The following is a 26,316-nucleotide window of genomic DNA, read 5'->3' on the forward strand; positions in this document are numbered from 1 at the left end:
ATCCTTTCCAGGAAAAGGAAATGTTAAATTTCCGCTACTTTGCATTCACGTGCGCCGAACGTCGTCGTCGGATTTCATTCAAAGACTGGAATTATCCTACAAAGGAAAAAAATATATCTATACCATTGTCAATATTGACGTTATTTAAAATGATATCAAACGTTTGGCTGCAATTGAAGATACCAGGTGTATTCTATTGGCATGGAAATCGTGTAAGTAATAAAAAGTTGAACAAGTGTAAGGATTTTTCTTGTAACCTTTTTTTATGGTTACCTACTACGAGTAGTTGTTCGAAAGCGTAGGTATGAGGAAAATTGTCACATGTTCGAGCCATTTTGTACTTAATTGTTCATTTAACGTGCCTTGTGTCTTTATTCAGTTTTCGGTGACATCGCCAGTCATATTTTTAAACGAAGGAAAACCTTAAGCTACGTACCAACGAATTAAAAGAAAATCTAAATGAAATTCTAGCTTGAATTATTTTTTTTTTAATTGGTTACTTTTTGACACGACATTTTTAATATCGTGTAATTAATGAATAAAAACACGCAAAAGGGATGAAAAATGAAATTGAAAAAAGTGCTGTTTTTGATGCTTTAGAATGAAAATGAATAGGTATTAGAGTAGAGATGACCGAAAGAGGAAATGAATTTACCTTTCCGGATGTGCATGTACAGGATGTTCGAGGAGTAAGTAAGTTACCAAACTGAAAATTTAGATGTCACCTACAGTCACAGAAAATACTTCAGACAAAATGTATTCCTTAGGTATGTTGAAAATCAAAGCGAAAGAATGTGACGTGGATTTTTGATCGTTAGGTTGGGCACCTCCGTGCGCATCAAAAAGTGAGAAAAATTTCAGCAAGGAATGCTCGCTCAAGTTGCTAATTAAAGATGCTACGAACAGATTTAAACAAACATAAACGAAAACTTGAGAAATTATAGAAATAGTGAGTCTTTCTCTACCTGGACACCCTGTATACCGCACCGAGTAATCCAACTGCAGAAAAATTCCGAGTTGAAAAAAAATCGAAAATTAAATTGTGCATAAAACAAAATTTTGCGTATCGTTTACCTATCCTATTTTTTAAATTTCCAGTCGAATAATTTGTCTACGTAGGCTTACAAATTTATTGAATGGATTGGATATCGAATCCAATAATTTACTCAAGACGACATATCCATAAGGTATACCTAAATATCGTATAGTTTGCGAGAGAAAATCTCTTTTCCTCGAATGATTTAGCCTATACTTTTCATTTCATTTTGTGGGTGTTTCCGCCAATTTTTCACACTAATCCAGTCCTGTCGACGAATTGTATACGGACATTTTTGCGAAACGTGGGCTCGAAAATGAAATAAACAGAGCGAGAAATTTTAAATCTAAAGATTATACTCTCTTAATGGAATGTTGCCCCGTAAACGTTTCATATTTTTGTAAAAACGATGGAAATTTTTCCGTCGAAATGATATTTTTTACGATGAAATTTCAGTTAGTTTTAAGTTATATGTAGTTTATATTTATTATTTAATTAAAAGCGTGGAATGCACGGTTGTCTAGACTTAAGGCTATATTGAAATGGCGACGCCGATTCACGTTTGCTATTGCTACATATATACGCGATTGTGAAAATAAGCATTATAGTATGTAGTATTATTGTATTATCATGCTCGTGTTTCGACTTACAACTCGTAAGAGAAAATGATAGTCAACCTTATGCACGTATGATGTGATGCCATGCGGCTTGCATGAGGTTATATTGTTTTTTCTTCGGCAAAGCTACGAGTATTAGCTATTTCCAGTGGTTATATACTTATACTTATGTATTATGTAGTTTCTATCGTACCATAATAATAATATACATCGTCTGTAAGCCTTCACATGTATGCTTTACATGATTTCTCAATTACAAATTCTTCATTATAAAGGGATATTATAATCCGTGTAGGTTTATTTGTCTATGAATGATGATTCGAAAGTGATGTTTGTTAAAAGTGGATTTGGATGGAAAGGCATGACTGGCATGAGCCATGAGGACTAAAAGAGTAGGTAAATATGATGCTCAGCTCAATGCCCATTTTAAAATGCATAAAAAAATACCAGAGCTGAAAATTATTAAGTAAGTACCTATTCGAAAAGTTTTAAGGCTTAGCTGCGACCTGGCCAGCTTGGTAATATCCTTTGACTCGAATTCACTAAGTACTGATGATTTTTTCAGAATTTTTTTAATGTGATCTGGCTGTAAAATCAATGAGATTTACCTAAAAGTAAGTACATGATAAGAATTGAAAAAAAAATGCAAAATTGTATAAAATTTGTTAGATTACCTACCCTAAAAACAATTTAAAAATAATGAATTACTGATAGAACATTACAATAATCGAGAGAAACCTCACGAAAAATGTTTCAAAGAACAAAAAATATCTATGTGAAAATCATGAGGAAAAAATTGATCAATTATCATCAAGATCAACTAAAAACTGGAAAAATTGCGAAGAGTAGCTACAATAAAAACTGCCAAATTGGCATAAAAAGCACTGAAAATCGACCTAAAATTGAGCCAGTAAATTCAATGAAGACGACGAGTATGATAAAAACTGAAAAAACAAACATCGTTAAAACGTCAAATTGAAATCCTTGAAAATCGATGAATAATATTCAATAATTCGTACAATTGTGCAAAAAATTACAAAATCACCTTGCTATGATTTTCCTTTCAGACAAAACTTCTTTTCAAAAAATGTATCCCCAATAAACGCGTTTACCTACTTTTCACATGTATTTGAAAAACCATCATATTTATGAATTATGATTCTCCATCTAGCTAACATTGTTTTACAAAAACTATTTTCTTATTAATTATTAAAATAAACATTAAGCATTTTAAAAACCATCTTAAAAGTCATTGTTCTGCTTGTTGCTAACTTTGTTTTTCAGAAAATATTTTGAATCAAGATGTACATTTATGTATTTGAAAAACCACCTTATGAGTGACGACTCTCCATCTACCTAAGGTTCCTTTTCAAAAAAATGCCTAAATAAACATTAGAGTGAATCCCCCCCCCCAAAAAAAACTAGAGAATTTTGACCATATTCAGCAGACACCTTCATTTCGAGTTGAAAATTTCCCACAAAAATTTTAGTACCTCTGTAGGTAAAATTTGGGGCATCAAAGAGGAAAAATCGTGATTTTTTCGCTCCTGTCGCTACACAACCTGTTTTGTGTAAAATGGCCCAGTTCCCACGTTCCCAGTTTCAAATGAAAGTATTCAAGATTCTCCGTCGATCAATGCTATTGCAGTCAAAATCCAATCTACTGATTGGCTGAAAATTTACAAAATGCATATTTTTGAATAAAATCGTGTTTTGAAAATTTTTTTTGCTCAAAAATTTGTATTGATTACGCCATCATATTGAAAGATATCATTCCTGAAACTGAGGAAATATTTTGGAGCGCAATGGTGCCTTTTTTTGATAATTTTTGCCCATTTCAAAACATTGAAAAAATAGCCAAAAAATTATAGTCTAAAATTTTTTTCGTGCGTAAAATATTCGATAACTGTATGTACCGCCTTGAATTTTTTTTAAACGTTGACCAAACCAAAATACAAAATATGGAATCGACATAGAGCATTGACAACTAAATGCGGATGAAAAAGACTAATCCCAATTCCGAACTAAATCAGAATTTAGCTACAATTTATCCTTACTAAAGCTCGTACTTATTAGGAATACAAATGGCGAAACAAGGCTCAGCGTAGGCTATACACCCAATGAACAGAGTTTGAAAAATTTATAAGAACAAAAAATGATTCGAAAATTTTCGAGTGAAATGATACAGTTATATTTTGTTTTTTGGGAAATTTAACAATTTGAATTCTAAATGTGCCGGTAATACGCGGCTATTCAAATATAAAAATACCCGGCCGTCGCGCATCGCTTTGTTTTCGTTTATAAAATAGTTACCAAAATTTTACTTTGTTATTGTTGTCAAATACATCGTTATATCAACATTGATTATTTATCCGTCTTGAGATTTCTTTGATTCTTAGTACAGCATCTGTACAATTGGTGACCTCCGACGAAAAAATGATGAACGAAAGCGGCGAAACTGGCACTTCGGCGAATAACGGTTCAGCTACGAATGGCGCTGATAGGGCAGTTATCAACACGGTCAAAGTCGAATTTCCACCTTTCGCGCCGAATAATGTCCGAGTATGGATTTGCCAAGTCGAATTACGCTTAAGTATGGGTAACGTTGTATCCGAAAAAAATAAATTTAATCACTTAGCGACCGGTCTTACACCGGAAGTAGCCGCGCGAGTACAAGATATTTTATTTCATCCACCTACTGAAAATCCTTTTCAAGTTTTAAAGGACCGAATTATATCCGAATACGAACCTTCGAATTCCGAGCAAATAGCTCAGCTGCTCGAGGGATGTCAACTGGGTGATCGCAAACCATCCAGCTTACTTCGAGATATGCGAAAATTGGCAGAAAATCGCGCAACGAACGATCTACTCCGCGATCTATTTCTGAAAAGATTGCCAAATCAGGTACAATTAATTATCGTTGCTTCCGGTACCACAGATGTAGATAAGATCGCCGCTGCCGCAGATTCCGCTATGGAATATTATTCCGGTACATCTGCGAATGTTTCTGTCAGTGCCGTTCAATCGTCACGCAGCCAAAGCCCTAAACGAGAGCCAGACGATTTGCTCAAAAAGATCGAAGAGTTGACAAAGTCAGTCGATAAATTATTTGAAATGCAACGCTGTAGTCGTTCGCGCACTCGCAATCAATCAGGTAATCGTAATCATTCCAAGCATAGATCTCAGACACCGAAAAACCGAGACTATTGTTGGTTTCATAATGCTTTTGGAGAAAACGCTAAAAAATGTCGAGATGGTTGTACCTACTCCAAATCCGGTAGATCAACGTCAAAATCGCTGGAAAACCAAGATCGGCGCTCCAAATAGCGGCGTATGGCGCGCCTCCCGTTAAATCTCGCCGTTTATTTGTATATGATCGTAATTCTAACCAAAAATATCTGATTGACAGCGGTGCCGAAGTTTCTGTAATTCCTGCGAAATCAATAGATCGAGGCCGACGCTCCAGAGCCACATTATATGCAGCAAACAATACCAAAATCTCTACGTATGGTACACGTCTACTAGAGTTAACGTTGGGTTTGCGCCGCAGTTTTGTTTGGCCTTTTATTATCGCTGACGTTGCAATACCGATAATCGGCGCTGATTTCCTAGCAAATTACCATTTATTACCCGATCTCAAGCATGCAAAACTTATCGACGCGGCAACTCAGTTGTTTACTGGTGGTATAATTCAATCGATAGATATTTCACATACCTCGGTAAGCACTGTAGATCGTTCACAAGAATTCGCGAAAATATTAGAACAATTTCCAGATTTGACTAGACCAAATATCAAACGTGAATGCGGCGTTACTCACTCGACTCAACACGTAATCGAAACCACGGGCCCTCCCATCTACTAAGAATCAAAGAAATCTCAAGACGGATAAATAATCAATGTTGATATAACGATGTATTCGACAACAATAACAAAGTAAAATTTTGGTAACTATTTTATAAACGAAAACAAAGCGATGCGCGACGGCCGCGTATTTTTATATTTGAATAGCCGCGTATTACCGGCACATAGCTCCCCCTCTAGTGGGAAACTAGCGATTTGAAAACGATACATTACGCGACGATTTTTTAAGAATTTCAAAGACGAAATCGGTCGAATCGTTATTTAACAAAAATGCTGGTTTCACGCGATCTACGGATACAACCTTACATTTACCGTCGATATCGATTTTGAAAATTTTATCATTACGCTCGATTACACGATACGGACCTGCGTACGGAGGTTGTAGAGCTCGACGTTGTACATCTATTCGTAAGAAAACATGACTACAATTTTTCAATTCGCGAGGAAAATAAATTGAATTTTGTTTACGCTCTTTACATGTAATATTGGCTGCGTCAGTAATTGCCTGATTCATACGCTGAACGAATTCGGGAGCATTTTGAATTTTTTCGGTAGGAGTGAAAAAATCACCAGGCAAACAAAGTGCAGTACCATAAGTAAGTTGTGACGATGAGACGTTTTGATCATCGTGAATGGCGGATCGCAAACCAAGTAAAATAATCGGCAAAACGTCTACCCAGTTGGGTGTCTGATGTGCCATAATGGCAGCTTTCATGACACGATGCCATCGTTCAACACGACCATTTGACATAGGATGATATGCAGTAGTAGAATTACGTTGAATACCGTATAATGCGGTTAACTTTCTGAATAAATCAGATTCAAACTGCCGACCTTGATCAGTGGTTACTGTAGCAGGTACACCGAAGCGCGGTACCCATTGAGTAGCTAGTATTTCTCCAACTTTCTCGGCTGTAATGGTATTGGTTGGAAATGCTTCAGGCCATCGTGAAGTTCGATCGATGATAGTGATAACGTAGGTCATTCCCCTTGAGGGTGGCAGAGGCCCAACAATGTCCATATGTATGTGTTGGAATCGATCTACTTTTTCGAAAACTCCAAAAGGTGATTTAGTATGACGATAAATTTTTACCTTTTGACATTGTTGACATGCGCGAGCCCATAGACGACAATCGTGTTGAATACCAGGCCAAACGAAGCGATCGGATACCATTTGAGCTGTTTTTCGGATACCGGGATGAGACAAGTTGTGAATACTAGAGAAAACGGTGAATCGAAATTTTTTTTGGAACGACTGGTCGTGGTTTGACACCGGACATGTCGCAAAGTAACGTTGAATCACTTTCAGGTAATTTTTTTGCTGCGATTTTTAGAGAGGAATCACCATTTAACAGGTTTTGAATTTCCTCGTCAATAAGCTGTTGTACACTAAACAACAGCGCATGAAAAATTATACATATATCCATTTAGCCTGACAAAAAATTGCCTTTAAAGTTGAAAATTTTTAATAATTTTTAATAGCTTGGTGAAATTTAGCCCCTTATGGTAAAAACTTTACCAATGTATAAAATTTATAGACTGAAATAAAAAACACATTCGCGTCGAGTTTTGCATAATCATAGAATAGAAAAGACACAAAATAGCAAAAGTTACGCGGCGACATTGAGTTTTCCATCTTGATTTTTGAAGGTCGTTGGCATCCTACTCGTACGCATAGAAAATCAAATGCGTAGGTAGTTATTGCGAATAACAAAACTATAAGAACAAAATGTGGTCGTATAGAAAACACAAAATTTTGTGATATATTATTAAAAATTATCATTTGAATACATCCGTGGTTCGTATATATGTAGTTGCATAATTATTGATACTCGTACTCGTACATTGAAACTTTTACAACTGTGAAACAGAATTATTCCTTACAACGAGTACGAGACTGCAGGTGGATGGGTAGCTGGATCCGTACAACATGCGATGAATAAAAAACCAAAAAGTTCGTTGATCTTCGACGTTGACTTTTATTATTGTGATTGTCTTGAGGGAAACCAAGGTATCGGGATAAATTTTACATACGCCTCGACGCGAATTCTCCTCACATAGTGTATAAAATTGTAGCTCGAATCGGTGAAAATTTTATACTCAATTTCGTCAGTTCATCGCGAACGTTAGCTGGTCGTATTTTTCTCATGAAAATTTTCTATACTGTCGCAATAAACACAAGTAAATTGGGTTGGTAAGTGGAACGAGCGAACGAGCTTGTTTGGCCGCAAAGGGCATATAAAATTTTGTTATTAGGATCGCAGCCAAGCCGTGTAAGGGTAATTTAGTCATATTTAGAATTTAAAATCAATACGTAATAAGTAAGTTGTTCGCAATGTCTACTTGGTTGGTATCCCAACTCGGTGAATTAATTTTAATTATTAATTTTCCGGCTTACCTTTAGTATATCACATAAGTATCTACACGCGTATGCCGATATACGAGTATCTTCGTGGAAGGTGGTTAGGTACCTACTACCTAGTATACCTACTATTCTGTCTTTGAAAACTTTCGCTGCTTTTTATCTGTGAATATTTCATGCTTGACAAGATAAAATTCGAAGCGAAAGTATTTGTGTATTCGGATGTTGGTACGGAATCGTTGATTGTTACATTTCGAGTTTTTATTACACTTACCCGCGTAATCTTTTAAACTGGAATTTATCGAGATATTTCTTTTTAAAATACTCAATATTGCTTCATATACTACATTTATATAGATTGCGAGTGGTATACTGGGGTACCCGCGTTCTCACTAGACAACAACTTAATATAGCGAAATGTGAAAAACTTTTATCCATTTTTCTACTTTATTTTATTGTATAGATGTATATGTAAGAAAAAAAAGTATAAATAGTTTGAAGTGTATGAGAATTAATGGTTTCCCTTTGTTTTCTTTATACGACTTTCGTACACGCTTACGACCTATTTAGGAAACAGCATTTTTTTCCGACAAAATTCCACAAAGCGCCCGAAAATCTCGCGCCATTTTAATGATTCTTCTATATTTTGGAGAATTAAGTAGGATTTAATCGTATTATATCCTGTACGTCAATGACCTCTCAGATCTCTGTGTGGTTTGTAGATTTGATGGTTGTATTTACATCTAATAGCGAATAAACCGTGAAAAAAAATTTAATTCAATTTTTCCCATCAAAAATGATTATTTCCTCAATTTTTCTGATTTTTGAGGTATTTTCAGAAATTTTTCTCGAAAAACTTGGAAAACAATATTTTGTTGGTTAGTCTGGTTCTCATCCTGAAACGTGGATCATTCGTTGAAAAAATTTGTTCACCCAAGGAAAAATCTGATCAGATCAAATTAAATCTATGGAATGCCCGGTGTGATTTTATCTAACAGGTCTAAACATGATCTGGTCAGATGTAATCTGATTTCAAGTATCACTTTCCCCTGAGTTGATATGATTTTTTGTGTTCAGATTAGTACGTTCCTGAACAAATCAGTTCCAATCTTTTTCATTTCAGTATAATTTTAAATGTTTGGTAAATTTTGTAGTCACGTTTTGGCATAAAATTGTAATTTAAGTTTATAAAATTCTCAAAAAAATTCATATACGGTGAAGAAGAGTCAAGAGAGTGGTATGGGAGAGCCTGCCATGCTTAAAAATTAAAGCAATTAGTACACTTAATTGAATTCTGTTCCATCAGAAAAAATGATCAACGACAAGACACAATTTTTCCATTATTTTTTTTGTGTCCAAAATTTCATACTTTGAAGGGGAGATTTGGGTGTTCAGTCAGATGCAAAAAATTAATTCATGTTCAAACTCAGCTCTTCAAAACTACATAGACTTACCTAGATCCCAAACAAAGTCCGTGATCCTTTTTTTTTGTGAAAAAGCTCAATTTTTAGTTTTACAAAATCTTGTGAATGTTTCTAAACTTCAAAACTTAACTATCTACACATTAAAAACTTTTCAAATACAGTTTTCGAAGAAAATTGTATGATTAAGTACTTTTTATGTTACTGTTTTTTGCCTTCAAAAAACGTTTTTTTCAGCTAGGTAAATTTTGTTTTTAAGAAATGACCTTTTTTAAAAATTTTTGCATTTTTTACGTTTTTTAGTCAAGGAGAAAATTTTATGAATCATTTGAATCCATTGAATCGAATTTTAATGCCATATATGGTTCGAGCTCGCACTTATTTTGAGCGAAATAAAAATGAGAAACCACTTGAATCGATATGGAATAATCCAGTCCAAAAAAATGTTTTTTTCATATCCTTTAAAATAATTGACTGAAAAGAGGTTGTCAAGGGTACGAGTACCTTATGTGAAATTCTCAACACCACTACCTGCTTCCCCATTCCTGAAGAAGTAAACTTTGGGACAATTTTTTAATTCCAGGGACCACCGAAATTGGCACGAGAGGCTAAAATTTGGCTTGTAGATTTACAGAGTAGATAAGCTGAAATTGAGATACCTGCTGATGATTCAAGAAATTTCATCATTAACCTCGTGGAAAAATTGCTAGAACTAGAACATCACAAATTCTCATTCAATTGATTAATATCTAACTTGATCACACATTTCAGTGAAAACTAAAAACTACCCAAGGGAAAATGATGGGATCTGATCAGAATGTCCGTATCTAATCAGATCTGTTCACTTATTCAAGTTTTGGTCAGATCTAATCGGTCTCCCCCATTGGATCAGATCTGATCTGAACAAATCTAATCCGATCAATTAATTAGATTTGGTCATAATGTGGTCTAGTAAAATTAAATCCATCCGAAATATCTGGATATAATCGATCCAATCATGTTCTGCTGGATAATGATTGAATGGATGATCCCTGATAGAATGATGGAGTCGGTGAATTGAATTTGGTGGCTGATTCATCAATGAAAATTAATGATTGAATTGGTAGTTGTGCCAGGATCACTGACCTGATGAATAAAACTGACTGACTGATCTACGATTCAGTAATTTTTTGTAACTTCCTAAGAGAAAATGATGGGATTTGATCAAATCTGAACATACGAGTATCTTGGTATAATCCGATCAAAACCTTGATCTGCTAATTGGATCGGGGCCCCGGGGAATGTTTGGATCTGATCTGATCTGATCTGGTCCATTTTTTCCAACTTGTCCCAGTCTCTTTCTGCTCACCAGTTATACCTACATTCGCGTCGTAAATTAGGAGGCTTTCTATCATACTTACCATTCCACTCTGTGCATATAATGAAAAAATAATTCAAATTCTAATCTATGTACCTCATTGTCATTATGATTAAATCTAAACTTTTCTCTCGAATATCTAGCTCATATCCTGAATTTTCACTATCAAAGATAGATACACTTACCTAAACCTAGAATACACATTTTAAATCAATTTTCTCGCTTTTCGCATTACAGGTACGAAATTCCGATGCAGCGAAGTGATAGCACCGGTGAAAAGCGAAGCAGACGATATCAGCTTGTACATCATAAATTTCGAAGATTTAAGCGCACCCTCTTCGCCGGTTGAAGATTTACAGCAAAATTTACCCTTGAGTAAATGTAAGTATCGACTCGAATCATACACCATCGTTATTCATTATCAGCCGTTTAATCTCTTAGCTGTAGGCATAGGTATCTAGGTAATTTGCATACAATTATACGAGCATTTCGGATATCAAGTCTATTCGTGAGATATGTCATCGAATTCATTTGTAAAAATTAATCCATCTGCATGTAGGTAAAGATATCTATACCTATATTACCTATCCAGGTAAATGGCAAATGATTTACGAGCTTACTAATGGTTTCGACGTATTTGCTAAAAATTGAATCACCGCATCGTCGTATTCGTCGTTGTCGTCACAAAATTTCGCATTCGAAAAGACTTTTCATAATACAGCTAAGGTATCGCTACCTTTATGTATTTTCTATACCTACACCTACACATATCTACATAAGTAAAAAGGTATATAAGGATTTTAGCGAGTAATCGAAAATTTGCGTGCAGTTTGAAAATTAATGATATTATAGGTATCAGTTCGAACGATGATGAAATTATATTAAATGTTCAGGTATAATATACGTATGGTATACGGATGGATAAAGAAAATTGAATATTTGTATGGATTCTTTGAGCCATTTCTACGAGTATTTTTATTCAAAAGGTAATCGCTATCACGCGGATTTTATCACCTCTGCTCTAGGTGAAGAATTAATTGATCGAATTTTTGCATTCGTGCCTTCTCGGTGGTTTTTTTTCTCGCCAATAATGCCCAGAATAATACGCAATGTCTCTAATTCTAAAAGTAAAATTTCTCGAACTGATAATAATATTTTCAATAGAGATCGGCGCGGTGGCGGCGTGTAATTTGACATGCAACCGCGTTTGTATTACTGTTATTATTTCAATTTTTTTATTTTCCTTCATATTTTTGCAAAATATGGCTACCTACTCGTATTTTGGATCAATTCCTTTTATGTGTTAGAAGGGCGAAGGTCATTTGTAATACATACCCACACGTTGTAATATTTCTTGTTTTTTTTCTTCTTTTTTTTTCATCAAAAAAAGGAGTCGAATCAATGAATAGTGTTGCAATGTTGTTAAATATATAGTAGGTATTTTAAACGAGCAATCGTTCCAATGCTCTAAACAAATTTAATAGGTACCTACCTACGTTTTCTATTACGAGTTTATATAGGTGAATAAAACTGGCTCTTTATCGTTTAATAAATGTTAAGTGCCTACCTATGTCTTTGCACCGACTCTTCAAAGACTTTAAAATACTGCATTGTCTGTAATATGCAAGATAAGCAGAAATCAACCTAACCATAAAATTATACACACCTGCTTTGAAATGATTATCTTAAGGAATTATTTTTTATGGCCTTATTTGAGATGTCCTTGCTAGGTGACCTTCTGGTAAATACGTAAGTCCAGCAGACAAGCAATGAATAAGATTATAGGTAGGTAAGTGTTCTATTAAATTGCAAGTTTTGAAGAGAGCCTATGAAAATGTTGATTTTTCAAAAATTTTAAATGTTCAACTTCTTTTACTATCGGTTATCAGACAACTGCGAGGGGGGGGAGTAAGGGTGATATGTTTCCTGGCGGAATTTTCTTCAAACGATGGAAAATATCTATGTCCGATTTTTTAAACCGAGAAAAATGACAAAAATTGATACGCAGTGTCATTCTTTTAAAAATTTTACAAAACACACATCTCATCCGATTTTAAATAAGTAGGTAGCTATCAAGATGAATTTTTTCTGCAAAGTTTTTAAAATTTCTTCAGAAGGTATGGAAATTAACTCCTTCAACTAAAAACTCGATGTTTTGGCTGATATTCTCGATCTTGACGAATTCATTTTGTTAGATTTCAAGGTGGACACTTCAAGAGTTTTTTTTACTGGAATAAGTTACCTACCAACCTAAATAAAAAATTCAAAAAATTCTAGACATTTTGTTGATGGTTTTTTTTTTAATTTACTCGAATGGCTTAGCCTTGTTTAAAACTAACCCCTCTCCCTCGGTATTCTCTAGCATTTCAAAATTTCTTCAGAAGATCTTGGGAAACTAAAAATCAAGTTTAGCTCAAGTTTCATGCGGACACCTCTCACCTCAAGTGAATTTTCTTGACCAGAATATTTTTAGGGATACCCAATTATTGGAGAACGCTGCGGTTTAAAAAAATACCTCTCCAGGGATCACCTGGAAATCAGCTAAAATGAGGATATGCGAGTCAAACAGGCTGAGAATAGGTCACAACTCAATTTTTATGTATCTGCTCAAGTGAATTTTCATGCTTTCTGGAGAAATTTTGAAATTCTGAAGAAATCGAAAATCGCGCTGAAACCTTCAAAATGACCGGAAATAGTTAAATTCGGCTCAAGAAAGTTGACATCAGTTCCATTTAAGGACTAATCTCTAATATTTTCACTGAATTTTGAAAAAAGGCATTAAATTGCCAAAAATGATCAATTTTGAGTTTTCAAAAATTCGCCAAAAAGTGAAAAATAAATTAGGGTGGCTAAAATTTTGGTTATAAGGGCTCAGACCATGCTTTTTTCAAAAATGGCTGTTCTGCTCAAATCGAGACTTTCTCTTGTCCACTAATTTGAATCAAATTCAAGTTGATAGGTAATATAATAGGCTATAATTAATTCATATTTTCTAAACTCACAATTCAGTGTTTATAAGCACATGGTATGTCTGGAACGAATTTGAAGAAAAATAATTAGTACTTTTGTATGTACTCGAACAATTTCATTTTTATGTTACTAGTTGATCGAGCTAGACAGTCATTCCGACAATCACTAAGAATGGGATCACTCCGTAGAAACCGTGGCCTTCGAAATTCTAGTCAACTAACACCAGTTCCTGGAGCTGATGAAGATGAAGAAAGCTCACATCACCATCAGCCAGTCACGTAAGTATACACAAACCACCATAGATCCATTATTGGTCATTTGTCAAGATTTTAATATGTTATGAGGTGGTTATTACAAAGTAAACCTCAGATTCGATTATTTTGCGGAATTTATAGGTAGGTACCTTCATATAAATGTAGGTGTAGGACGCAAACGTACCATTATACGTAGTATTCATCTCGATGTATTAATTTTCGCTCGAGTTATATAGCATCGAAGTTGATGTAATTTTTCATTCCATTTATAGCTTCCATTAATGTAATTTTTCATTGTAACGAAACGCATATAACTGCGGATTTACTATACAAGTCGAATAAAAAATGTCGAGAAATTAAAAATCTAACGTAGAATATAAACATTTACGCGGTAGCCTTTTTCTCCTCTTTTGTCTCGTCGCAGTTGTTAAAACGTTTTATTTTTACGCAGATATTCGAGAATTTTATTACTTTCATTTAGTTTTACTGTGCCTGGAAATGGCATCCGTTTAATATGATGAGCACTCGAAATCGCATACTATAGGAAAGCTTTTAGAAGGTGATTTTTTTAATACATCTTATTTTTATCACAGAGCGTCTAAATCTAACGAAAGTAAAGAAACCGGTGTTAGTATTTCTGTGGAAGAAGAAAGATTGCAACAAAAAACACCTCCGATAAAAACCCAAATGAATCACGTTTCGCATAATCCTCCTAATAGCGAAGTGTTTCCCGTGGTAAGTACGACAAATAACCGAAGGATTATCAGCTTTTGTTGCATTTATGCGCTTGAGGTACGGCTATGAGTACGTTTCAAAAGTTCATGTAGGAACTAGGTATAGCCGGTATAGGTATCTGTTTTACCTGCCTAGTGCCTATACGTACGCACCTATATCTACGTACATTGTGTTATGTATACAGGGTGTCCTCTTCGAGGTACCTATCGAATGATTTTCCTGATGATACAGCAACTAATCCTGCAGAAAAATAAATTGATTTGCCGGCTATAGAAATTGAAGGGGCTCGTTTTTCAAGATGGCATATCTTCTCATATACTGTAGCTTGAAAAATTTTAATTAGTTATCCTTTCTTCAATTTTGAAGTTGCACTACAATTGAAGTAAAAAAAAATTATTTTTATGCCCCCAAGTTCTGCAAGATGATTTAATCACATTCAACCAATGTGCAATATTTTTATAGGATTACTCAACATTGAAAAATCGACACAACTTGACACCCCCCCCCCCATCCCTTCCATTTCTACAGTCAGCAAACCAATTCACACTTGTGTATTTTGTGTTGCTGCAAACCAGGCAAATTATTCGAACCCCTTGCACATGGTCAAATTCACGCAGTTGTATAGAAACTGACAAAATGTAAACGATTGAGAAATTAGACACGTACATTTTTGTTTAAAAAGTGATATGAAACGTCAAATGAGTCAGAATAACGTTGTTGTATCGTTTAATTGCCGCGAAAAATATATATGTAGAAGGCATTTTATAAAACGTTACCCTATTTTGTGATACGATAAACGCTCAGCTTTTGTAGCTGTGAAATGGAAATTATACACACGAAAATTTTGAAACGTACCATATACGCCGCCTTTGTGAATTAGCCTACTTTGAAAACAAATTTATTTATCGAAGACTGTTCAAATTATATTTACACTCTTTATTTCGTATTTTTTTTTACATGCGAGCTCAAGTTTTATTCGTATATAAAAAAAAAAAAAAAAAAAAAAAAAAATGAAAAAACTTTTAAATTTTCAAATTTACCGAACCATTAAAATGTATTTTTAAATATGGTAATTTTTTCCCTCGTTACACGCTAATAATGAATGAATTCTGTTATATTTTCTCTTTTTTTTGCATGCGTTGAATGTACATACATTTACGTACCTACATAGAATTTAGAAGAAGGGGTGAGCAAGTAATTCTTTTTACGTTTAAAATAAGAAAATTATTATATTAGGATTACGCTATGCACTTACACAGTGAAGTTTCGTTGTTATTTAAACGAAAATTGCACGAAAGAATTGTTCAAACATTGCAGCTGCTGTAGGATTACAAAAACGTTGCTTAATTACGTTAAAAATTTACTCAATTATTTTTGTTTCTGCTTCAAATTTTTTTCTACCTGTTTGGAAATAGTTATTATAATAATTGGAAAGTTTGTAACACTATTTTTCAAAGTTGTGCAATAAAAATAGCCTAGTGTGAGCTAGAAAATATCTACTTGTTTATTGGACGATAAAGATGTTCAATTCTGAACTCGAATTTGATTTGATTTTTACCATACAAGTAGTCAGAAAAGTAACATTTGAAGTGGAAAGTTTGAGGAAATTAAATTTGTTGGTAGAAGTGTAGTACTGTGTACTGAAGTAGGTACGCCAATAATACTGCAGCAGTTATGCATTGGGAATTCAATTCGAAGAAATATATCTTGGCTTTCATTTTATTCTTAGCCGTGAGCATAATGAAATTATTCAATTGAGTTATTTTCGTGTAATTGAACTTTTTGTTTTCTTCGATGATACGTTTATGGTATGTTCAGAAAGTCTGTACACCGATAGTTCTAATTTTTTGCTGGGTGTAGTTATTTTATGAGAGACAGTTTCACGAAGGGGTAAAATTTATAGTATAAGTATGAGATAATAAAAATTACTCTCATACATGTACAATTTTTGTTGAGTTTTTTTTTTTTTTTTTTTTTTTTTAATACTTACCTATTGGAATGATGCTTTGGTTTTTTGATCATCTTGAATAATTGTATTTTATCTCGGATAAAACCTTGTTCATTTTTTCGCATTTTTTTGCATCATCTGACATTAAAATTGGCCCTGAAGATTTTCTGATCTTTGTTTTCAATATTGAAAATTTTTTTTCTTTTGCAATATCTACATATTTATAAGTATTTTATTTTCCAGTTTTTTTTTTGATTTTGTCAATTTTTCTTTTGAATTGTTCTTTTTGCTCGTACCAAAAAAAAAAAAAAAAACTGTTTAAATGATTTTTTCATTTTTTACGCATCATAAAATTAAAGGCACCTGTTTAGACTTACGAAGCGTACTGTGCCTACTGTACGTACGTGCCAACTTAATTACAATTTACAAGTTTTTATGCTTCGAAAATTAAGTGGATATTTTAGTTTGTGAAAAATTATAAAAACTTTCCATTTTAGCTGCGTTACTGTACCTAATTAAGAAATTAAATTACGCCTACGCGAGAACTTGAAATTTACTAATTTTCAGTACGTACCTAATCCTAATCAAGAATTAATAAGCATTTGTTAGCAAAAGAGAAATGATTTTTAGCAATAAAACTATAACTATACATACCTACCTATACCTAAGTTTCGAACAAATGTAATATGAACAGTTGAACGATACGTAGACGTGCGTAGTTTTTTGAAAACCGAAGAGGTTTTACAGTAGAATATTTCGATGCAGCATAATTAGTGATTAATAAATGATTAGGGATGCCTGTGGTAGGTACCCGATCCTCAGTTGCAGGCGACCAAGAGCTTAGAAGAGTCGTATCAGAGGGCTTTGCAAAATAGTAGAATACAAGAATCGCTCGATATGTACGATCGATGGAAACGAGCTGGAAGTATGGCTGTGCCTTGTACTCATCATCATAAGGGTCCAGTGAGAAGTGCTACTCGTAAGTACTTGTCTGTTGTAAAATTAATTATAAAATTAATTCTGTTTTAGGTACAAGTTATTTTATTTTCGTGGTCATTATTTTAAAGTATAATTAATTAATTGAAAAAAATCATAAGATCATTGGTAAATTTAAATCTGACGATGATTCTAATTTTAGAGAAGATTGAAGTGAAAATGAAAAATTTTATCATCGCGTTATTGAACTTTTCATTCTTAAAGATGTTCTACTTGATAGGACTACACGATCACTTATTGATGCTGATACGTGTTCGAGTTTTGTTAGACCTGATTTTACTCGTTTTTTCTGTAAAAAGCTTTTAAAGTGAGAAAATATGAAAATTGATGTCGTAGAAGAAAAAACATTACCCTTGTAATGAAAGGAACGATGAAAAAAATTGAATTGAAGTTAATCCGAGTTTCATCGACACCATTTTATTTTCAATTCTTAGGAGCTTAGGTAGGTACGTCAAAAAAATATGTTTTCATTTTAATAATCTTTCATTTATACAAACTCGCTACAAAATTTCATTGAAAAAAACGCGTCTTTGTTTGGAAATGAATTCGAGCTTTAGAAATTGTTACCTAGTCGTTTTAACACGCTCGTGATTGCAATTTCCGTGATTATGAAATTTTTCATTATAACTTACAGGTAAAGTAAGTACGAGAAATAGTTTAGTCGCAATTAAAATATAATATTATTTGATACAGTACCTACAGAACTTCAAGAAGAGGAAATATCACCTCCAAAAAGACCTCATACCATTGATAATTGTTCCTCGGAAGGTACGATTTAAAAAAAAAACATGGGAAACGCCCCAAAATGAAACACAATACCTACTCCATCTTGCACTGTAGGCGTTTTTACTAATGCTGTGTAAAAATTAGCTTCCTTCGCTCATCCCACTTCTGAAATATTTTTTTCGTTGTTTGATTTTTGAAAATTGAAACTGATTTTGTTGAAAAATTTTAAATTATGAATTTATTGTAGGGATTTGTTTGTTAATCCAAGTGAGCAATGCTTATTCGAGGGTGAAAAAAGGAGAGGACTGGATGAAAATTAATCTAAAATTAACTTTGTTGAGAAATTCAAATTTTATTTCAAGTGAAGTCGACTTGCAGATACCTACAGTTTTATTTAGCCTATTTTATATTCACAAATGTTTGTCTCATAGATAGTGTTGATAAAACAGGATGGATTTTTGATTCACGAGTCGAAAATTATTACAGATACCTATAGTTTAGTTCGATCATCAAAAGGTCGAAAACGATAATTGAATCGATCATAATCGATTATATTTGATGTTTCGTGAAATTAGTCGATTGCCTATTCTAATTATTTCAGGAAAATGTCCCCATTTCTAAAAAAAACTACGTGTGTTCAAGTTTCTACAATTACGAAAAATTGTGTTTATTATCATCCAATACGACTACTTGAATCTCCCACGGTGTTTTTTTAAATATGTAATTGAGCATATCACTGCTGTAGAACACGAATTGAAAGTAGAGGTTTCTACCCACTTGAGAAGTTCATTTTTAACATTTAATATAATAGTATAAATTAGATAAGATTTGTTAATTTTAAGAAGAAGCACCTACGTAGAAGTAGAAGTTATTCTTGCATCACGTTTTAATAGGATATGAATACCTACCTATACGGTCTATGGTACAATTAGGCCTAGACCTGTGTATCCTAAAATGCTTGGATATTACTGTACTGAATTTTTTACACCTACCTATTAAAAATATACTACATTTTATAGGTAGTTTTTGCTTCTAATGTACGTTGGTTATTAATAATTTTATTCTGTTTTCAGGAATCGCTGAGATAACAACTTAAAAATATTTATTGCATGTAATTGTAAAATTAATCATTCATCATTCACGTGACATGACACTTTCTACGAAGTTAGTTTGTAATCCTACGAAACAAAAACTTTCCAAAAATAAAAATTTCAAATAAGTAATTCAAAATGGATACGATGACAGTACATTTACCTTATTTGTTCGCGCATTTCAAATTGAAAATGAATAAGTTATTAGCCGATGAGATTATCTGCCTGGAAGAAATATTAGGTAACCCTTGCGAGACGTTGAAAAATTCATAATGTTCCCTACAATTTTTTTAAACTGCTGGGTATACATTTCTATCCGTTTGAATTCACCTGTTTCGATACAATGTTGATATCGAATGCAGAATTTGTTTTTTTGTGTTTTTTTTTTGCAAGTTGGTATTAAAATTTTACGATTTGTTCTTGAATAAACACATGGATAAGGATGGTTGGCTGAGGTATTCGAAAATAAATCCCAGTACATTTGGGATAAAAAATGTATGTAGATGAACACTTTTGTATTTTCATCGGTGTGACGATAGTAAAGTATTTTTTATGTTCGACGATTTGGGAGATAGCTTCAGTGCTCATGTTCTTGCAAATATTATGAGATTAAAATTATCATTTTTTCACCAGATGGTCTAATTTCTGATTTTTTCTCCCTTTTCCCTTATAAAGACAAAATGAATGCATTTCATAAAAAATGTGTATTTTTTCTGTCAAATTGAATTTTAATTCATAGAATAGGTACCTAGGTGAAATTAAATGAGGTAGAAAAAACTGTTAAAATGAAACATGGCTTGTTTTCTCATAGTCTTTTAAAAAATACAAAAAATTGGTAACACTTCACTTATTGAAATTTTGATAATTTATTTTTTTGGAATAATGGGAAACAATATAGAGGGTGAAGTCAGGAAGCAGGAACTGAATAAAAATAAAATTGGAAGAAAAAAAATGCCAAAAATATTATGCACGTGATTATTTTGTTGCCTCAATGACTAATTTTCGGTCAAATTTTTTGTATTTTTGAAACTATAATCACAAAATTACTCATGATGAGAGAACAGAAGTCCGTCTTCTCTTTCTTCAAGCTTTACTCAAAAAATTTGAGATCTGTAGATGAAAATAATTTAGTTGAATGATTTTTAAATAAAAAACCGATAACGTTCCAAGTTGGAAAACTGAAATTTAGTGTATTACGTTTTGAGCCCTTTTAGAGCCTCTAGTAGATTTTTGAATTTTTCTGTATGCGAGAAAATATATTTTGATTTTCATGTTGGCCCTTTTTATGATAATTTTTCCAAAACTGGAAAACCTGAAAATCTGCTGAAGACTCCGGAATGGCTCAAAATTACTACCAATCAACTCAAGAAATCAAAAATAGCACGTTAATCAAATGTAAGCTTTCTACCGCAATTTTGACAAATTTTAATCCATTTTCATGGAAATTAAATCGCACAAATTTTCCAAAATTTAAGAACTCAAATTCAGCGTTCAAAATTTAGCTTGATGGTACTTTTGGATGCTCTTTTAATTTTCTGTCATTTAATCAGAAAATTGTTTTTTCCTGTTAGGAAACTTCAGCACCCAAAAGTATAATTCACTATCAAGCTAAATTTCAGATGCTGAATTTGATTTTTCAAATTTTGACGATTTTTCAAAAATTTGTGAGAAAAGAAACCAATTTCTATACTTATGCTAAAAAAATCGAAGAATAAAAAAAATTAAAATATTAGGTACATTTTTGTCATTTGTTTTTTTGGGATCTTTTTCTTATAATTCTGCTGCCATTTTGTGCATACTTTGAGGCCATACCTACTCAAATTTCGTCTCGCATGATATACCATCAAAAATACGTATAATTTTTTTCAACCCCGCAATTTGAACCGATGTGGTATGATATCTAATCTGTTGCAATTTTTCTAATTATTAATTGGTAGGTAGGTACTTAGCTTGGTAGGTTTCAATTTTTGTGTTAATTATAAAAAATTAAACATTTAATTTAAAAATTTGGTTTAGAACTTTCAGAATTTTGATTATACTCATTAAAATTCTTTATATTATCTCTTTGAAAATCTACTCACAGATTTGCTCTAAATTTAACCAGTTCTGAAATGCCTATTTTACCAAACCATTAAAAAGAACTTGTAAAAATAAATAAATAAATAAAAGGACTCGAAGGATACGACTTTCTTTTCAATTTTTTAGTTCAAATTGAAATGGAGTAGATACACTTATCTAGACCTCATTGTGAATCTTATCGTATTTACGGCGAACTGGTTATGCAAATCTATTAACATAGTGTTTTGGAAGGCGGTACATCAAACATCATAAAGAGTATAGGTACCTACCTAGCGTAGATTTTTTCAAATTGACTTTTGTTAGTATTTCAAAAATAAATTAAAAAATTGAAATAATCTTCCTTCCCCACTATCCATTTCATAATAACCCTGGAAAAAACCAATAATGATTTCAAGTTGTTGTCTCAGAATAAAGATTAATAATTATGTATTTGAGTATTATAAGCTGTAATCTTGTGCTTTGAATGAATTTAATTTTGATATAAACTATAGATTTGTAGAAACAGTAGTATTTTTCAAAGAGAAATTATCTACTGAACTAACCATAAATTTATAACTTTGATAATTATTGATAAATTTATGGAAGTAAATGCATCAATCAATGACTTAAAATATCTATTATTTTTAGTTAGGTATTTTTTTTTTTTTTTTTAATGGTTTGGATGATACTATGCAGCACGGAGAAAATTATTTTTTGTTACTTAGCTAATTAGAAACTTTTTTTTAGCATTAAAAAAATAAATGTAAAAAAAGGAAAAAAATAAAATTGAAACCAAATTATATTTTGAAAAATTTTGCCAAATAGATAAAAAATTTGTTGAAAAATATTACATGAAGAAATTTTATGTTTCATCTATCCTAATATTTTGAAATTTTGTGTTTAGCTGCTCAAGTTTGATTGATGAAAACAATAAAATGATACTCAACTTATTGAAAATTTGTATACAATAATTTGAAAAAAAACCTACACACGGTAACCAAAACTTATTAATTTAGAACACAGTTGACCTACCTAGTAGAAGTGATAAAACTTGAAAGCAACGACGAGCTGACCATTGATTGACGCATTTGCTTTCTCATATCTAATTATTTTCAATTCATTGCGTAAACCGAAAAATTAATTCCTGTTTAATTTTGTATTTTACAGCAAGAAACCATTTTTCGAAAAGACTTCCAACCACATCGTCTGAAAGTGATTTACAAAAATACAGATCATCTTCGAGTTGGGATCGAGTTCCGTCTTTGAGCAACATCGCCAATTCAGACAGTTTAAAGTACAAAGTAAGCTTCACCTACTACACAATTAATACCTACCTTACCTATTTACATACCTAACGAATTCTATCATTATGAAAATCATGTAACCCCTTCATCAAATCTTAACGCTGAATGACTTGCAACCTGCATCACTAACTCGCTTCTCTTTCTACTTAATTTTCCGCGAAGTTGACTGTTGTAAAAAAAAAAAATTGTCGACGAAATTAAACACAGTTTCGTTTGTTTTTTTTAGTATTCTATTCAGGATAATGGTTCTGCAAAATTTTTTCAAGGTGCTTTACACACTCCTAACATGGGAGAGAAAGTTGCTCAGGTAAGTGTTGAATTTTTGCGTATATATGTGTATGCGTTTATCTCTTCTATCAGTGATTGTTGACGCTCAGCTGAAGGGTTTTCTTTGTGCTAAAAATCATGCTTAGGTCATTTTCTTCATAGGCTGTCCGTATTATATGTTTATTATTATTTTTAATGAAGAGTCGAGGACGATTAAATTAAAGGGATTGAGAAAATCATCGATGTGTGAGTGAAATCATTTGCGAAAATTGAATTTTGAAACATTTTACGCGGAAATGTTAACAACTTTGTTTGATGGTTTACAACTTGAGACTTTGAATATTGGTCTTTTGTAAGTTTACAGCTAAAACTTATACACTACGGTATCTCGCATTAAGTAATTAAATAGAAACTACTTCGGTGTAAAGTTGTTGCCAAACTTGGAGTAGATACATTTATTTGGATTTATTGCGCATTAGGATAAAAAGCACAAATTCGAAAAGTTAAGTACGTCGCTTAGGAAAAAAATAACACACTTGTATATATGTTTGAATTTAAAAGTTACCGAGTAAGCAGTATGTTCGCGTTACAATAACTTACATGTAAATAAATTATTAGTGGGTAGGTCGATTAGCTTTACCCCTTGGCTACTAAATGGACTTGATTTTTTCCCCCATATACCTGTATAAAGGCTACGGGTCTTATTATGAAATTAAAGACAATAAGTTGAAAAAAAATGTCATTTGAAAAACTGTCGTTTTACTTTCAAGTACTTATTCGTGATAGATAGGTATTTCTGTATGACACAAATTTGTAACGTAAAGTAAACGTGCTTTCGTTAATATTCCTATCTAGTTTGTGATTGTGAAATACATATTTTTTGCTCGAGTTATGAAACGTGTAGAATTGATAAGTTCTAGTAAAGTGAGAGTAAGTGCATTTTTCTTAGCGTGATTGGTATATTCAAGTATTTTCCTGGTAGTACCTTTGAAATAAAAGCTGTTGGGTAAAAATGTTGTCAGCAATTGTTTACGTTGAACGAACTCGATATTAAAGTACAAATACCTACATTGATTATGAAGGTTTTTCCAATATGATTTTTATTAAATCTGAAGTTTTCTATTTCTTTTCATACACTTACTTTGTCGTGTGCTTATTATACGTATGTAGGTAGTTTCAAGTTATTTTTCTCTCTGTTGTGTGTTTTAAAAAAGAAAAAGTAATGCTAGTACTTTTCACAGCTTTGGTGCGAAAAAATAATATACGCGTAGGAAAACGTTATTATTTCATTTACACAATATTTTTCTTCTGGCTAAAAGCTTTTCGATCATACAACTACAAAAACCCAAATTCGTTTATGAGAGTGGTTGGCATTAATGAATTCAAATCTTTTAGATAAACGTTAATTTATTTATATTTTTTAGAAAAACTTTCCGTTGGAATTTTCATCTGTCCATTAACTTCGAATCTAATTACCTAAGCACCTATTAATTTTAATTTATTGGGGGTTTAACTGAAGAAAGTAATTAAATGGGAATATTCATTCGAAATGAGGCAATTCCTATACGAGAGTGGTTTTTGAGGAGATGCTTAGCATGGCGAAAGTTTTATTATCGAATAGACTTGTTGAGTGATTTGCCTATAAATGGAATACGAAGGTCTTCATTTGGGATAAAATGTGTGCAAGCATTTCTTTTCTATGTTTATTGCTTTCTTCGCTTAGTGTCACATATTTTCTTCGGTTTTATTGATTTCAGAGGCTGGATCTAGTTTACAAAAAAATTTGTCAATGTTTGATCCCTCTTTGATGAAAAGTATTTACTGGGAGAACATACCTTAGCGTCTAACTAAGTACCTACCTATTCATTAAATGAAAAAAATTATATAAAGAATATTTTTAAAAAAAGATGAGGGAAAACTCATCTAAGCATCTAAATTTGTTTTCTTTTTCAAAATTAATTATGTGTAAATCAGAAGTAGTAGGTATTATTGACATGAGACATTTAATTGAACACCCTGTATAAAGTAAACTACACATAACTATCTACTACGACTTCACCAAATTGCCAATCTCAAAAACTTGTAATAATAAAGAATAAAATACCATAAAAAATACTTGAAAATTTCCAACATCGAAAGGAAAATTCTGCGAGTTTTTTTCTTCATTTTTTATTTCTGTAATAACTTTTCGAATTGTAGAAAAAATAACATACCTACCTAATTTTACTCGAGTGATATTTTTTATGATTAGAAATAAGTAGATTCGTTCTTATAAGAATTTTTTTTATGAATGCTTTGGATAAAGCAAAATGTCTCTCATAAATGTACATAAATTTTTCTCGACCGAAATAATGAAAAAATTATACTAAAGTGGAAAATTTTCATCGCGATGAGTATTGAGTATTATTTTAACCCGAGCACCAAAATATAGTCGAACCGAATGGAAATATTTCTGCGGATAATTTCAACAGAATAGTGTTTTCCAGTTCTATTTTTCAAGTAACGAAGTATAGAGTTTAGATTAAAATACTGGTTAATTGGATTTTGATGAATTTATAATTGAGTATGATTCAGAAGTACATTAGGTATCTATTATTTGGATATCATTATGGCATTGTTTCTATTAACCCTTTAGTATACTGTATGAGACAACTTGAAAGTTTTAATTTCGATTTCTAGAATTTATGCAATATCTATCTGAGTGTGGCTCTTTAAGAACAAAATTTAATTTTGAACACTGTTTGTAAGAGTAAATTTCGCTCAATTGTTGAAATTCGAAATGAAAACAAAAATAGGACTGATGATTTTTTAATAGTTATTTTTCTAATTCAAGGGACAAGAGTTGTCTGAAATGAAATTTTATGAGAAGTAAAATTGTATAGAGAACATATTAAAAAATGACCAGTCATCATCAGTCAAAATATCAGACGCTAAAATAAATTTTTCCATTTTTGTTGAATTTTTGAAAACTGAAGATCCAAAAATTCAAAAAAAAAAAATCACCAAATTGACCTAGAAAACTGAAATTTAATATGTACTTTATTTTTAACCTCACAAATCGACTGGAAACGATTTCGAACCGTTTTGAGTAGTTCTGGAGCCTCCAGCAAATTTTTGTAGGTTGTAATTTCCACTAAACGTTACATAGCGAGCTTAAAAAGCTAAAATTTACCTCACATTCTAATTTGGGGAAATCTAGCTATGAAGCAAATTTTAGATTTTCGACAGTTTTATTGTGGAAAGTTTCAGCTTTTAAAAATGTGCTAGAGGCTCCAGAACTACTCAAAATGGTTCGAAACAGTTTCCAATTGA

General features: G+C 32.4%; 1 protein-coding gene across 9 annotated transcripts in view; it reads left to right on the forward strand.

The window, feature by feature from the left end:
• The window catches only part of sei (seizure), a 182,205-nt gene that overhangs the window by 101,118 nt on the left and 54,771 nt on the right, over positions 1-26,316 (forward strand). For 6 of the 9 annotated variants that reach the window (XM_065350429.1, XM_065350430.1, XM_065350422.1 and 3 more), the window contains exons 3-10: positions 10,893-11,036; positions 13,759-13,903; positions 14,473-14,614; positions 15,786-15,800; positions 17,370-17,541; positions 18,252-18,326; positions 22,601-22,734; positions 22,964-23,044. In XM_065350429.1, the coding sequence (XP_065206501.1) occupies positions 10,893-11,036; positions 13,759-13,903; positions 14,473-14,614; positions 15,786-15,800; positions 17,370-17,541; positions 18,252-18,326; positions 22,601-22,734; positions 22,964-23,044 (908 nt within the window). The remainder of the gene's footprint in view (positions 1-10,892; positions 11,037-13,758; positions 13,904-14,472; positions 14,615-15,785; positions 15,801-17,369; positions 17,542-18,251; positions 18,327-22,600; positions 22,735-22,963; positions 23,045-26,316) is intronic. The other 3 variants (XM_065350427.1, XM_065350426.1, XM_065350424.1) reach the window with 3 other exon arrangements.

Source organism: Planococcus citri, chromosome 2, assembly GCF_950023065.1.
Source record: "Planococcus citri chromosome 2, ihPlaCitr1.1, whole genome shotgun sequence".
NCBI classification, from domain to species: domain Eukaryota; kingdom Metazoa; phylum Arthropoda; class Insecta; order Hemiptera; family Pseudococcidae; genus Planococcus; species Planococcus citri.